This window comes from Nicotiana tomentosiformis, chromosome 6, assembly GCF_000390325.3.
Source record: "Nicotiana tomentosiformis chromosome 6, ASM39032v3, whole genome shotgun sequence".
In the NCBI taxonomy this organism is placed as follows: domain Eukaryota; kingdom Viridiplantae; phylum Streptophyta; class Magnoliopsida; order Solanales; family Solanaceae; genus Nicotiana; species Nicotiana tomentosiformis.
The window spans coordinates 136,589,758-136,607,189 of NC_090817.1; the positions used below are offsets into that span (position 1 = coordinate 136,589,758).

The 17,432-nt window shown below is 34.3% G+C and overlaps 1 protein-coding gene across 1 annotated transcript; it reads right to left on the reverse strand.

The window, feature by feature from the left end:
* Positions 1–544: 544 nt before the first annotated feature.
* LOC104096827 (NAC domain-containing protein 46-like) lies at positions 545–3,294 on the reverse strand. Its single transcript, XM_009603259.4, has 3 exons — positions 2,949–3,294; positions 1,852–2,120; positions 545–1,456 (listed from the first exon to the last, which is right to left on the reverse strand). Exons 1-3 carry the CDS (start codon positions 3,100–3,102, stop codon positions 866–868), a joined length of 1,014 nt encoding a protein of 337 aa, XP_009601554.1. The 5' UTR covers positions 3,103–3,294; the 3' UTR covers positions 545–865.
* Between the last annotated feature and the right edge of the window lie 14,138 nt (positions 3,295–17,432).

Below are 17,432 nucleotides of genomic sequence, written 5' to 3' on the forward strand. Positions count from 1 at the left end.
GTCGAATAATAGAAAGCCGAGAAATCCGCGACCGGGCGAGGATTGTGGCGGAGATCTCGGCATGTATCAAGACAAGATCAGTTGATTATCCAATCAGGAGATTTCCTTTTGTATTTAGAATTGTATCATACGTAGAACTCCTCTGCTATATAAAGGGGGTTCTAATCATTTTGTAATCATCATATTCACGCATGTCAAAGCAGTTCATAACATTTTCTTAAGCATTCTTGTTATGTTGTTCAATTCTTGCTTTTCAATAATATACTCAGTTGGTTCGAGGGCGACCTAGCTCGATGGCCAAGGTAGCAAGTTACATTGGTTTGCTTTGCTTTACAGTTAATTTCTAACTTCAATTCTCATATTTCTCAGTTTGTGCCAAGTAAAATCACATATCATTAAAATCACTTATAAATTTAATTGTTATCCGATTTTAAGGGTAAACAAAGTTAATTTCTCTTAAATCATAAATAGTCGACATGTTTGAATAACAGAAATGCCATTGTATGACTGAGAAGAAATTAAAGAGCAAGTAATTGGAGAGTGATGATTATGATACGGAGTTCTTTATATATTGTCTTTCTATATTGAAGATATATAATTGCGTTATACAAATGCAAATGTGGAAGCTAGCTTGAATAAGAAGATACTTACAACAGAGACTGGGGATTTTCCCAAGTCAACCACAGCTGATCCTGATCACTACATTAAATTAGCATGAATTCAGATTTCCTTGCTTTGGTTTCATGCAATTAATTTTGCACCTACATAAGAACTTGAGAAATTTACAGTAAAATATCTAAAGCACCAAATAGAGTCCGACTTCTGAAACTTATTGAGGGCGACCTCTAAAAGTCGTCACAACAAGTTACCAAATATTTGAACCCAATTTGTATGATTGCTCCTGTGGCTGTTGTTGCTGAACAGGATCTGATACCATAGAGGAAGAAGGCACCTCGACTGCCAAGTTAGGGTTATTATAATCAATCCCAATATGAGAAATATTTTGTGTTTGAATGAACGGGTAATCGGTAGTACTAGTTGTAGCTTCTCTTGGCTGATTATTATAACCTCTAAACTGTAACGCCCGAAGAAGCAAAGAATCCACTGATGGAAGATTAGAGCAAAGCAAGCTAGAAGACCAAGCTGCAGGCAATAGTGGAAGAGTGTTGCTAATTGCTGCTTCTCTTGTTGCAGCAGCAGCCAAGTTCATGTTCAAGTTCATATTCATCATGTTCTCATTGCTGTAATTTTGTAAAGAAATATTATTGCAAATATGGCCATTTGATGGAGTGGCTAGGCCATAGAAATTATTTGGTGGCTCAATATCCCCTAACTCATTTGCAAAAGTGTAAGTGTCACAATTAGGAGACTCTTCGGATTGTTGGGATGATGATGTTGGTTGTGGTTTCTTTGCAGTTGAACTCTTGTGAAACACCCTACAGACCACCCATTCCTCCTGAAAGAACAAAAAATAATTAATGGCTGGTCAATATGATACTAATTCTAAGGCAAAGGAATCTTAATACTTCAGTTGGTTGGCTATTTAAACTTTCAGTTTTCCCATCCCGTAATCCCCTCTCGTTTTCCTTTTCCCCTCCCCCTATATATAATAAAAATATTTCAAAAACGATTTAATCCAAAAAGAAAAAAAAAGTAACCCTCTATAAAAACAAGTAATAATACAATTTTTTAATGAATTTGTACACTATTAAATAATCTAATTAAAAGATAAATGCAAGTAATAGTTCAAAATAAGGTGAGATTACTCATATAAAAAATAAGGCAAGTAACCTAGTGATTTTTTTAATGATGTCATTGTATATAAATTAAATCCGATTAAGGAATAGTTACCTTTGAAGGTTTGAAACCAAACTTGGTTTCTAGTCTATATTCGTGCATAACCCAGTTGGTTTTTTCACCTTTAGGAGCTCTTCCTCTGTAGAAAACCAGTGTTTTCTTCATCCCAACAAGGACTGATCCGCCGCGAAAGATCTCCTTATCCTTGCCTGTTGTTTTCCAGTAGCCTGCTTCTGTAGCTCGGTTTGTACGAAGGCCAGTTGGGTACTTGCGATCTTTAAGGCTAAAGAAGTACCACTCTTTTTCTCCCATTGAGGCTTTGGCTGTAGGAGATTTAATTTAGTTAGGATGTAAATTAATCTTGATCTATACAAGGTAAAACTTTTAATATAGGTAAAATAACTAACATTAGAATTAACTTTAAGTCATAGTTGATGTCAATTTGTAACACATTTATCAGAAAACTTCAGTTCATATTTTTTCTTCATGTTCACTTATACTACACGCCAAGTTGGCCAACATATATAGGAAGTAAACAAGAAAACACTTAGCTCCAGTTTGACCATAAAATTCGGGAGCTGTTTTTCAAAATTTGTTTTCAAATCTTTTGAAAACAAAATCTTTACATCCCAAAAAATAACTGTATAGTAGTTTTTGAAGTTTTCTACTCACAAAACTTCAAATTCTTTTCAAGTAATATGCATGTCCAAATACAATTTCAACTTTCAAAAATTATTTTTCATCTCATCTTCAAAAATTTATTTTTTCACTTTTCAACCAAATCTAGTCCAAACCCAAGCTAAACAAGCTGAAAGGCAATGGTGGTAATACAGTATATATGAACATGCAATACACTATAACTTTTGAGTAAATACGTCTCTAAACATTGAATTAAGTAGTAAAAACTAATGGTAATAGATACTTGTAAATTAGTTGAGTGCAAAATCACTTCTTCTTGGGAATATATAGCATTTCATGTGTGTTGACTTTCAAGAAATTTAAAAGATCACAGTATATAATTTTCAATCAAATCAGTCAGAAAACTAAACAATATTAAAGTTTAGAAAAAATCGAAAAAGGAAAAGACAAAAGAAATTAAAGATCAAGAATATAATTATATATGCAATAAAGGGAAGAAGCAAAATAGCTACCTGGAAGATCCCAAGGCTCACACTTATTAAGATCAACATCAGCAATGGCTTTAGCAGTGAAGTTGAAATCAGAAACTTTGTTAGTCAGATAATAAGTGATTAATTCTTCATCTGTGGGATGAAACCTAAATCCTGGAGGTAAATTTTCCTCCATTTTTCGCTAGCTAGCTTTTGGTGAGGAAATTAAGTAAACTCAAGAGGGAAGTACGGAATTAGAGAGCCTGGCTATAAAAAGGGTGACAAAGCTGCGGTATTTTCTATGCATATATCAATCTTCAGAAAGAAGCAGCCGTTTTCCTGGATCTTTTTTTGTCTTCATATTTACAGCTACCATATTGACAAAGATAGTGTATCAAGATTTTAGATTTTCTTTGTTAGATGATTACTATAATACCAGATGAGCTACCATCTTTTATATATTCTCTAAACTGCCACTATATGGAGTCTAGTTAATGTATATATAATGTATATAGTTTATTCCATTAAAGGAAATAAGATTTTCAGTGACAATCTTCTGTGGCAACGCTCTTTAGTCACCACCAAAGGTAAGTACCTTGTCGCACCATATGTCGTTGGTTTGAGTAACGACTTACCTTGGGTCCATTTTGTAGCTCATTTGTTAATTTTTTGTGGTGAGCATAGTCGCTTAAAGATAATGATAAAGCAAATTAGCTATTGTGGCGACTTCACTTGCCACAAGGTAAACAAATGCGCCACAAAAAGATTTAAGTGTCGTACTCAAACTAGAAGCAATGCGGCATAGAGTGGCGACTAGAGAAATCGCGAAAGAAGAACGTCACTAAAGAAAATCTTATTTCCTATATATAGTGTTACTAGATTCTATGCATGAACGGTATAAAAAATATCTAGTAATAACTTAAAAGGTAATTGGAGATAACTCTGTTTAATAAGGATCGGTAAATTAGTTGATAACCTAGCTAGATGAACAAGTGACCTACTATGATTAATAGGTTAAATTACACTGATGTTGTAAAAGTACATCACACAGCAAGTGTATATATTAACTTATATCCATGGTTTACTAAATATTGTAAGTTCTTACCACGGGCTATCGATTTTTTCAAATGAGTTATAGACATTGAATGGGCATGTACTACATATGATCGTCAAGATTCGTGGCCTTTTGCTCGTTGGATCTCAGCTATTTTATTCCTATCTTTACAAGCTTATTCTCTTAATGCGGGACAAACCAAGTGCAAGTAAAAAGTCTAGTTTAGGGTTAATATCTAAGGTTTCCATATTTTGTGAGTACACATATATCATCTGATATCTAGTTTAATTAGAAAGTGAAATCAAGTGAGAACTCCCAAATATTGGAATCAAATAGATAATCGTGTATTTTTATAACTATTTGGCTTATGATCTAAACCCAAAGTGGATAAGGAGTCGAGTTTAGAAGGTAAAAAAAACATGCTATCACATATATATTTAATTATATTATGATTTACTCCATTTAATTAGAAGTAGACCAAGCTGTACTTTTACAAACAGTAGAATAAGGTTTAACCGTACTTAATTTCTGCACTACCATTAACATACATATAGTGTATATACATACGATAGACAAATAATTTAATGAGAGAAAATAAATAAGGAGTCCAGGTTACATATACTTGATTACGTACAGATATTCTTTTATCAATAGTATGTCCAACAACCTTCACCCATTTCTACCCACCCTATGATTCAGTCTAAATGACTACATCCTCTATTAGTCTGTTCCAAATATATCAAATTAAAATTTCCTTTTGTCATCCTCAATATTCTATTGGCACTTGTTTATCCCTTCTCATTTGTATCCCCAATAGGCAATAACTAAATAAATAAATTAAAGAAAAAAAATCCTATAATTAGCCAAGGACGTGTTGTATGTGTTTTGGAGCATATGAACATAAAAATAGTGTACTTAAAATATAATCATTGGTTAACGAACTTAGAATAGATAATGTAAATTTATTGAGATAGTTAAGAATTGAGATGCCGACCTTGTTGTCTTTTTCCCATAGTTTTCAGGCAAGAAAATGCCACTTTGGGTTTAACCATGTATGAACAGACACAATACTAACAGTGTTATATTTATTGGGGTAACACCAATTACATGTTTCCTGCACAATCCCTAACCTAATCTTTTTGATTTGGACAAATGATTGCTTGCCTAGTGGTTAAAACGATCACCAACCATAAGACTGCTAGCTCCTTTATTTCCGAGTCTTAATTTCAAAACTTCCCTAGTTTTCAAGGCGCTCTCTCTCTCTCTCTTTTCATTTTTATACATTTATATATACTCTCCGATCCACAATAAGTGATCATTTTACCTTTTTATTTTGGTCCAAAATAAGTGTCCATTTACATAATCAATAAGAAATTAATTTTATTTTTTCAAAATTTGCCCTTATTTATATGTTCCAATGTATAAAGATAACAATTAATTAAGGTTAATTTAGTGAATACATCCTTTTTGTAGGAGTTCGTATTTCCTTAATGGGTGTACCAAAGGTAAAATAGTCACTTATTATGGACCGGATGGAGTATATACCTTAGATTGTGTGAAAGGGAGCATTGGTGTAACGGTAAAGTTGTCTCCGTGTGATCTATATATCACTTCAAGTTGTGGAAGCAGTCACTAATGCTTGCATTAGGATACGTCACATTTCTTGGGTGCGACCTTTCCTCGGACTCTGGATGAATATATGATACTTTGTGCATTGGCCTACTCAGAAAAATAAATATACATTAATTGTGTAAAAAAATTATTTTATAAATGATCTTAATTATAGTAGAAATATTTTTTATATGGTTAGTGTCTAAAATTTAAACTCGGCTACTACTCGGCCGGGAGCTTCTGTTTTTTCAATCCTAACATAGAACTCTTTGGTACTTATATAAGAAGACTTGTCAAGTTCTCTAGAAAGGCACCCGCAACTGTGCAATACCACCACACGTGCTCATCAAAAGCACACAGTATTAAGCTTTCTAAAATCAAAATACTATCAGATTATGGTATAAAAACAAACGTGTTACTGTCAACTTAACTAATGCTATCTCTTATCCACCAAGTATCAACTTTATGATCGTCTTTGTTTGATAGAAATCACACTCAAATCTTAGTAGTTATGACCCTTTACACGGGTGCCTAATTATTATATGCATCTAAACTGATTAATTTCCCTTGCAAAAAGATGGGCTTAATTAATTTGTGTGTTTACCTTAGATGGACTAGTCAATGGTTTGTCAACAGTGACTTTGCCTAGCTGTCACGGAGATTTTAGAGTTTTTCAATGTTTTCATTTAGGTTGAGAGTGCTTGACTTCAGGTGTAGAAAATTCAGGATCAACACATGCAAGTTTTTGTTGACATTTCTTAGATAGTACGATTCTATAGCCTTCCAAGTTTTTATGGATTCCGGTGAATAGTACAAATATATAAAATCATATACTTATAGGTCGCGAGTTCGAGTCGTGAAAACAATTAACATAGCTTGCATTAGGGTAGGTTATCTACATCATACCCCTTAAGGCTTGTTTGGTACGAGAGATAAGGGATAATTAATCCTTAGATTAAATTTGAGATGAGTTTATCCCACGTTTAGTTGAGGTAAAATCGTGGTATAACTAATCCCGAAATTGTAGTATTTTTTTTAATTAACCCCATGGGAGTATGAGATAACTAATTTCGAGATAATTAATCGTGGGATAACTTGTTTCCCAATCAAACGACCACTTAGGGTGTGACCGTTTTACCGGACCCTGCATGAATGCCGTATACGTTGTGAATCGGGCTGCTTTTTTTAAAAGCATATACTTATGCTGCAATGAGGTTGGAGAAAAAAACCTACTCGATCCACCGGAAACTAGCTCTAACCAATAAATTAAATGAACCGTGTCTAGATTGCTGTATTTAGATTTCCTGATTGTTGTGAGACAGCAGCAATTTTCAACGCTGCTAATAATTAACATGATAAAGAAAATCCACAAAACGTATACCCGCAGAAAACGCATGAAATTTATAGTTCATGAAATTACGTACTGGCCTGGGTAGCTAGAAAATCACATAGCTTCACCCACCTTAATCACTCTCTCCCCAACCCCTAGGGTCAATTCTGTCGGCACCTCTGCAATTCTTCAAGTATAAAGAGAGAGAGAAATGGGGAACTCAGAAGAGCAGCCGAGGTACGTAGAATTTAAAGTTTATATGTTGGTTCGAGATTCTATAGCTAGTCCTTTTTAAGTTATTAGCTTCTATATTAATAATTTGTATATATTTAATAAATTTCTTAAGATAAATATATGATTTGGATTAAAGCTACTAGGTTCGATATTCCATATTCTTTTGTCTGTACGAACCTGGTTGTCACAGCATGAGCTATACAATGCCTTATTGTATTAGCAGATTATATATATCCATGGAAATTAAGAAATTGGCATTGAACTTGTATTGGTGACACATTGGTAGGTTGGGTCAAATTTGAACGAATTAAACAGGTTATGTCTTAACCGGCCTAAAGTTTGATAGGATTAAAACAAATTAAATTGAGATGGATAAAATAACGAGTTATCACTCAACTCCACCCAACATGACCCAATTCCTCTCGTCCGTTTTTGTTTTGCTTTTTGAAAAAAGATGTAGTAAAAGATAATTTATTTTTCTTAAATTATTAGCTTAAATTCTTATAAAAAATTTCAATCTTCAATATTGACCATTTATGGTTGGTTCGGGTTCTATTTTGATCCATTGGCTTATACTATTTCAATATGTTTGGGCCCAAGTCTTATGTATCCTATTGGGTTCAAATATTTGTTTTGCCCAGCTACCTATTGAGGTTACGAGATTGGTACACAAATAGGCAGTGAGATTCAATGTTTACTTTTTCTATTCGGTTTATATAGATTATAAATTATACATTATATATATATATATATAATATTTTCGTCAGTTATTTTTAGTTTAAGAGATTAGGCGAACGACTATTTGAATTAATTCTCTGTTACCTTGATTTTGAAGCCCATATCTACTATATGGCAGCTCTAATTAATATTATGGCCAGGGGTTAATTAGAGAAAACAAGAATTTCATTAAAAGATGGAGCAATCCTCTTTAGACTGATGCATCATACCAACTCAATTACTGTAGATTTTATCATAGGGCAGAAGCCGCAAAACTGCAGATCACGCAGTGGAATTTAGAAGAGAAATTTGTGGGTTGTGGCACATGGGTACACTCTTTTTAGGAACTAGCTTTAGAGGACGTGCGTTGCAAGTGTTAATAGACGAAAACTTACACACAAAAAGAATAAATTATGTAAAATTAAAATGGGCATTAAAATTAATGTGATACTCATTTAAATGACAACAATAATGTTGTTATATTGACCCGTTTATTAAATTTAAAATAATTAAATATCTTTTAAACTTGCAACAATGAACAATTTGATTAAGTTAATTATATTAATAATTATAGCTATTTTCTTTATGAGAATGTTGTGTTGATGTTAATAATTATAGCTATTTTATTTTAAGATTTGAGAATGAATAGATTGGTCCTATAAGTTTTTTTAAAAAGCGGACAGTGACAATATAAAGTCTAAAATTAATTAATGTTAATATATATATATATATATATATATATATATAGAGAGAGAGAGAGAGAGAGAGAGAGAGAGAGAGAGAGAGAGAGAGAGAGAGAGAGAGAGAGAGAGGGGGGGGGGGGGAGGGGGGGGATGAAAATAGAAAGAAAACAAATTATCACAAATTATTTAAAATACATATCGCCTTCTACTGTTGCATTATATAGTAACTCGTTCAAGGTTGTGTTTCAACCAATTTAACTTGCAATATTGTATTATAACTTATTTTACTCTATTTTTTGGATATCCTTTACCAGCAGCATTGTGTTATGAAAATAAATTTATGAACCTTAAGAATTTATCAACTTGAAAAAATAATTTTACTTATATGATGAATTTGAAAAAGAAAAAAACTAAATTGATATTTTTTGCTAATTATCTAAATCAAAGACTTAATTATCTGTTCTAAATAGTTTAGTTCTTGTCGATTCAAATTCTTAATATTAGCTCGTATCAATTTTTAATATTTAACTATAATTATAATTATATCTAATAAAAGTTATTTTCAAACGATAAAACATAGCGCATAAATATTGTCTAAAATACGACAACAAAAATAAAGAGAAGAAGTAATTTTATATATTATGGTCACCCTTTTTTTTGTACTAATGGTATTTGAAGTCGATCAACATATCAGCTTTTTTTAAAAGGAAGTCATATTAACAAATAAAAAAAATAGTTATTTGTAACTATTGGATTTGTACAATATGTCAACCACGTACTATAAATAATTAGTAAAAGCAACTAATGTTAATTCAGTAGTCGAAGAAAGTTCAACAGCGAGAAACTCGACTCATCACTCAATCAGTCGTTCCATCAAACGAATCAAAAAAAATACAGTAAAATAACTTGTATAAGAATATAAAGACTTCCTCTATTCAATTTAACATACAGATTTTACAAATAAAAGTTAAAAAAGAAGAGGCATGCATGCTAACATAGTTGAAGTACTTATTCTTCTTATATTGAAAGTTAAACATAACCTAGAAAATAATGATCATAATTAAAAAGCCAAAAATTCAAGCACAAATAAATGTAGAATCTTTTTCTCAAATAAAGAAAATCTGGAAACTCACAAAGCTAGAGACCCAATAACAAAAGCCAACCTATGATATTGAAGACCGTGGAATACTTCTTTTTTTTATATATAGAAGTATTTGCCAATGCTATTGGAAAAGGAAAAGAATCTATGTTAGGTAAAATTATGTATAGTTTCAATCGACAAAGAAAAAGAATTCTAAAAAAGAAAAGAAAAATAAGGCCTATTAAAGGTAAAATTTCTTAACCCAAAAAAGTACCCATAACCTAGAAAAAGGAACTTAAACTGAAGAAGAAAAGAAAAATAGGAACTCCAAAAGTTAAAATTTTATAAAAAAAAATAACACTCGTGGTTCTAGAAATACTCCTAAACTTAAATGGAGTTGACAGTGAAGGACTCTTGAAAAGGAATTGAGAGGAATAATATGATTTTTTAAATCAAAATTCTAAGTATTAGGCAATAATTAAATGAATATTATGATTTTTCAAATTAAAGTCCTAATAGTCCTAAACATTAGGCAAATAATTAACTGGATATTTTTAGTATTAGAAAAAGAATTAATGACTATTCTTATAGTAGGAGAATAAGTTAAATTACTATTGTGTTCAATATGAATATATTTTTAATGGGCATAAAAGGGGAACGACATTTCGCTAAGAGTCTTTGTACTTTTAATATAGGGTACGCGTTTCACGTGTGTACCCCATATCAATGAATATATAAGTTTTTAAGTGTGAGATCTTGAAATTAGTAAATATTGATCTATTTAGCTATCTTAATAAAGGAAGAAATCCTTCTCTACATAAATCCTCAGATGCCTTATTACAATTTCTAAAGAAATATGGGAATATCTTATGAAATTTGTTGTTATTTTTGTAACCTAATACTAATCGGTATGTGCTTTGCGCGTATCAAGTCAATGAGCAAATACTTTAAAAAAATAAGTCAAAATATGGACTACACTTTTAATGACAAAGAATATTTACAGGAAAATAATTATAGAAAATTAATGCATATACAATAGTTTATATATCTAATTTGGGAAAAAATATATGTTGAATGAAGTTTAAAGATTTCTTTATAAAATTCATATGTGCATGTACCTAGCGTAAGTTTACGAACAATAAATAAAATATTATAAACAAATTATTTAATTTAAATAAGGTAAAATAACTTCAATAAGGTCATTAATGACTTCTTTTATAAGAGTATTTGGCTTTATATAATACAAATAAAAAAGAATTTAACCAATAAAATCATGTATAACTCAAATATAGAAGAAAAAAAAAAGTAGCCAACATTATTTGTAGTTTTATTTTTTGTGCTCTAATTCAGTAACCAACTTTATTTGTTGTTGCTTACTGTTTTTTTAAATAAAATAATTAAATTATGAATGCTTAATTGGTTATAGTACCATAACACAGAAACTCCTAAACCTAGAGCAACAAATCTCAATGACGATAAATTGAATTAATTTCTCAGATTTCGTTTGAAGAATTTTTGTGGGTCCCTCTTTCATAATAATTATTAAGTTACATAATTTAAATAAAACTAATTTATATAAGGTCAAATTTGAATTTATTTTAGGGAAATAATTTAATGACTATTCCTAAAAAGTAAAAAATTAATTACATGGATATTCCTAAATAGTAGAGAATTAATTAAATGACTATTCCTAAATATTAGAAAAATAATCAAATGACTATTTTGTCCGGTGTGAACTCTATTTTTAAAGGGTAAAAAAGACGAACGACATTTCGCTAAAGGCCTTCGTGCTTTTAATATAATATAGATATGATCTTAATTTGGTCACACTTCTGTAGAAAATAAAAGGTAAAGAAAACAACAATAAAAAACTATTTTATAGCATGCATGATTTAGTAACCTGTAAATTCTGGTAAATAACATATTACAATAGATAAAATTACATTATGTAATTTGAAAAATGACGATGTTCAAATAAGTAATTGTAACGATCTGACTGGTCGTTTTGAGATCTAGCGCGTCGTTCGTCGGTTTGAGGCCTTGAGTAGCTTCAATTCATGTATTATGACTTGTACGCGTAGTCGGAATTGAATTTCGGGAAGTTCTGAGTTGATTCGGATGGAAAATTCTCATTTCGGTAGCTTTAAGTTGGAAGAGTTGACTAATGTTTAACTTTTGAGTAAACGATCTCGGAATCAGGATTTGAAGGTTCCAACAGGTTCGTATGATGATTCTGGACTTGGGTGTATATTCGGGTTGAGTATCGGGTCACCCTAGGAGCATTTCAGTACTTATTGTGGAAAGTTAACATTTTGAAAGTTTTAGAGTTTCCTAAGTTTGGTTTGAAGTGGACTTTGGTGTTATCGATATCTATTTCGCCATGTTGAGTTGTTGCTTTCTGAGGTCGGGTGCATCCTTCTTCACGTTCGCAAAGAAAGGACCGCGTTCGCGAAGGTCTGTGGGGGTGTTTGGCCATTTGCTCATCGCGTTCGCTGTAATGACCCGACCGGCAATTTTGAGCTCTAGCGCGTCGTTCGGCGGTTTGAGCCCTTGAGTAGTTTCACTTTGGGTATTATGACTTGCACATATGGTCGAAACTGAATTTTGGGAAGTTCGGAGTTAGTTTTGGAAGAAAATTCTAATTTCGAAAGCTTTAAGTTGGAAGAATTAACTAAGGTTTGATTTTTGAGTAAACGCCCTCGGAATCGGGATTGGAAGGTTCCAACGGGTTCGTATGATGATTTTGGATTTGGGCGTATGTCCGGATCGGGTTTCGGATGACCCGGGAGCGTTTCAGCGCTTATTGTGGAAAGTTGGCGTTTTGGAAGAATTTCATAAATTTGGGTTAAAGTGCATTTCAATGCTATTGATGTCCGTTTGAGATTCCGATTCTGGGAATAGTTTCGTATGGTGATTCTGGTATTGGGAGCGCGTCCGGATGTGGATTTGGATATTCGTAGGTCATTTGGCGAAAATTGGAAATTTGGATAATTTTTGAGAAGTTTGACCGCGAGTGGACCTTTTGATATCGGGGTCGGATTCCGATTCCGGAAGTTGGAGTAGGTCCGTAATGTCGAATGTGACTTGTGTGCAAAATTTAATTTCAATCGGACGTGATTTGATAGGTTTCGGCATCGAATGTGAAAGTTCGAAGTTCTAAAGTTCATTAAGCTTGAATTGGGTAGCGATTCGTGATTTTGATGATGTTTGCTGTGATTTGAGGGCTCGACTAGGTTCGTAATATTTTTTGGGAAGTGCTGGTGTAATTGATTGAGGCCCTGAGGGTCTCGAGTGGATTCCGGATGGCAAACGGATCGAGTTTGGGCTTGGAGGAATGCTGGGGCTGCTGTCATCTGGTGTAACCGCACCTGCGAGGTTTTGGCTGCAGGTGCGGAGTCGTAAAAGCGGCCAGGAGGGTCGCAGAAGCGATGCTGGGCGTGCTGGGCAGGAGCGCAGGTGCGAGGGAATGTCCGCACCTGCGAAGGTGAAGAAGCGGAAGGAAAGGCGCAGAAGCGGAAGCAGGCAGCTGTGGGCATCTCCATAGAAGTAGAATATTTGCCGCACCTGCGGAATCGCAGAAGCGGTCAAGTGACCGCAGGTGCGAGAAGTCGCTAGGCAGAAGGGTTCTTTAAGAATGGGGAATTGGCCCATTTTCTTCCATTTTTCACTTGGTTGGGGAAATTTTGGAGAGCTTCAAAGAGAGATTTTCATCAAGCAACACAAGGTAAGTGATTTCCACTTATTATAAGTTAAATACATGATTTGTATGAGTATTTAAACATGGAAATTAGTAGAAATTGTGGGGATTTTGATGAAAAACCTAGAAATTTATATTTTTGGAGTTTGACCACAAAATTGGACATGGAATTGGGAATAAATTATATATTTGAGTTCTTGGTGTTATGGGTAAAGTTTATCTTCGAAAATTTTCAAAATCCGGGCATGCGGACCCGATGGTGATTTTATCGACTTTTCGAGCGGAGTTGGAAATTATTGTAAATTGAATTATAATAAGTATTAGAGTACACATTTATGGATTTACACATTTATTGACTAGTTTTGGAGCGATGAGCTTCGGGTTGAGTTATGGAAAGGCTTTGGAGCCGGTTATGGAACTTCGGAGCGAGATAAGTCTCTTTTCTAACCTTGTAAGAGGGAATTAACCCAATAGGTGAATTGAATTAATATGTGCTTCCATTTGTGGGGGGGCTATGTACGTATGAGGTGACGAGAGTCCGTACGTAGCTACTAGTTATGCCTATGCCCGGGTAGTTTAGGGTTTACACCATACCTTGTTGATACCGTTATTTGATTATGTTTATTATTTGCCTTAAAAAGAATTGAGATCGAGTATGCTTATTAAATGCCTTGAAAAGAGTTGAAATTGAGGATTTCGAGACTTGAAAGTTTTCATTGAATTTCGTATTTTTAAAAAAGAATTTAAGAATATTATAATATCTTAAGAAATCTATGTGCAACCGCGTCGCAAATATATTTCGTGAGCGGGGTAAATTTCCACTACTCTCATGGGAGCGGGCCGTTCGCTCGGCAGGTTAATAGTTGCATCTATGGTTTGTGCCATTCGACCCTCAGTAGTGCACAATTTATATTTATATGTTAGTTCGTGCCATTCGACCCTCGACGGTGCACAGTTTATATTTATATGTTGGATCGGGTTGTACGACCTCGGCATGACTTACGCATGATAACTCTTTGAAACTAATAATAATTGACGTAGCTTTATTGGCTTGATATATAAATTGTTAAATGATGGAAATGAATTTGGGAAGTTATTAATAAAAAAGATTGTTGATTATTTCCGGTTATTGAATTTTCAGCTATGTTATGTATTCCATATTTAAATATAAGATTGGCATTATATTGTTAGCCCGTAGTAAGTGTAGGAGTCGAGCCCTCGTTACTACTTCTTCGAGGTTAGACGGGATACTTACTGGGTACGCATTGATTCACGTATTTATACTACACTTGCTGCACATTTTGTGCAGGTACATATATATCTAGTGGCCTCGTGGGAGCAGCAGCATGGTTAAATGCGGGGACTTAGGTTAGCAGCATTCCATATTACGACTCGCAACCAGCAGAGTCTCCTTCAGAGTATTTATATTTTTCATGTCCAATTTGTATTCCGGACAGATATTGTATTTTATTTTACTTCCTAGTTGATGCTTATGCACTTGTAACACCGGATTTTGGGGATATTATGGGTTGTTTGGTATTGAAATTGTGAAAATATTTTTATTTACTCTATAAAGTCCATCTTTTATTATTAAATTGAAGAAAATCATGATTTCAAATACTAAAATGAGTAACTAAATTAATCAATTATTGTTGGCAGGCCTAACAGCGGTGTTAGGCACCATCACGACCTCTAATGAAATTTGAATCGTGACATTCGCGATTAGGGGCGCGCGTTCGCGAAGCCTTGAAGGAGGCAGTGCTTCGCGATCGCGAGTGAGATTACGCGATCGCGTAGAAGGTAGGCGGGTGGTGGGCACAAGGAAATTGTTCTATGCATTCGCTTTTCTGGAGTCGCGTTCGCGTAGGGGCGGAGGTGTTGGTCACCGCGTTCGCGACCAGTGCATCGCGTTCGCGAAAGGGAATTTTGGAGCTGGAGCAGGATGCTCTTCGCGAACGCGAGGGTAAGGCCGCGTTCGTGAAGAAGGTCGGGCTGGGCAGTGTCATTTTAAAAACGGGAGTTTAGCTCATTTTCACTCCATTTCTTCATGGGAGTCGACTTTGGGAGCGATTTTAGAGCACCATTTTCATCATCAACCAGGAGGTAAGTGATTTCTGTTCATTTTGAGTTAAATACATGAATTATACATGGATTGGAATATGAAAATTGGTGGAAATTATGGAATTTTGGTGGAAAACCTAGAAATTATATTTTTGGATTTTGACCACGAAATTGGACATGAAATTTAGGATAAATTATATATTTGAGTTCGTGACATTATGGGTAAAGTTTATCTTCGAGAATTTTTGAAATTCGGGCACGCGGGCCCAAGGGTTGACGTGGGCCGATGAGCATTGGTTTGAGAAGCTAGAGAGGCGTTGGAGTCGGTTATAGAACTTCGGAGCAAGGTAAGTCACATGTCTAACCCTGTGAGGGGGAATTTACCACGTGGGTGCTGTTCTTGTTGTATGCTATATGTTGTGGGAGCTGCGCACGTATGAGGTGACGAGTGTTTGTGCATATACTATAGTTCCTGATTATGTCCGGGTAGACTTAGGTTCACGCGATGCTTTAATTGTATTATTTGAATTATCCTTGCCTGTATAATTCTCTTATTTCGCATTGCGACCTGAAACTAGGCTTGTGTAGAGTGATATACTCACTATTGTAGAGATTTGATGAGCTACTTGATTTGCCACAGAATAATTGTGTTTCCCTTATGAAATTCTCTCGTATTTTGCGTTTTCATTGAAAAGCTTCTTTACATTTCATAACTCGCACGTATCTTCGTGAGTGGGGTCAAGGACCCTTTAAAACTTCATATTCTAATAGGATCGGGCCGTTTGCCTCGGCAGTATCATATTCTCATGGGAGCGGGTCATTCACCTCGACAGTATAATTTATGCATCTATGATTCGTACCGGTCGACCCTCGGTAGTGCACACATTATTATGCGACCGGGTCGTTCGCCTTGGCATTTTTATAAATACTCTTATGGGATCAGGTCGTTCACATCTGAAGCGTCGCGCGTAATCTTTGACAAGAAGCTATCTTATCCGTGAGCTTTTCTTGAATTGAGTTATGACGATCTATCTGGTGGGGACCATTTTACATATATACTCTTGTTGAGGAGGTGACCGATAACTGAGAGCTTGTATTTACTGTTCAAAGGAGGATCGTACTGCGTACCTATATCTGTTTACTCTGTTTATTTACTTTTACCATGCCTCATACTTGTTTACTTTCTATTGCACTTAATATATTGGACCACTAGTAAGTGTCGATGTCGACCCCTCGTCACTACTTCTACGGGGTTAGACTAGATATTTACTGGGTATGCGCTGATTTATGTACTCATGCTACACTTCTGCATATATATATATATATATATATATATATATATATATATATATATATATTTCTGATGGTCTTTTGGGCGTAGATGCGCAACTATTACGGGGACTTTATGGTGAGCTGCATTCCATGTTACGATCCACAGCATACAGAGTCTCCATCAGAGTTACTTACATTCTCCTGTCTAACTTGTATTCCATACATATGTTGTATATTATTATATTTCTTAGTAGATGATCATGCACTTGTGACACCGGATTTTGGGGGTTCCTAGTGGATGTTTATTATTGTAGTCAAATAATTATTATTATTCTATCTTGTAATTTATATTTTATACGGAAATTGGTAAAGAGGATCACGGGTTTGACCGAGTACCAAATTTTTACTTTATTTATTTAATGGGAATTATGATTTAAAAATATTAAAATGAGTAATTAAGTTGAAAATTCATTGTTGGCTTGCCTGACGGTGATGTTAGGTGCCATCACGGCCTATAGGGGATTTTGGGTCGTGACAGCTTGGTATCAGAGTGTTAGATTCACTTGAGTCTCACGAGTCATGAGCAAGTCTAGTAGAGTCTTCCGGATCGGTACAGAGACGTCTGTACTTATCTTCGAGAGGCTACAAGGCTGTTAGGAGCACTTCCCTTCTTAATTCCTCTTTGTTCGGTTTGATTCCATTAGAGCTTATGCCTTCATTTCCTTCCTACTTAATCTTATGCGACTTGGAGAGCTTGTTATTAATTGGGCATCGAGGAGTTGTAAT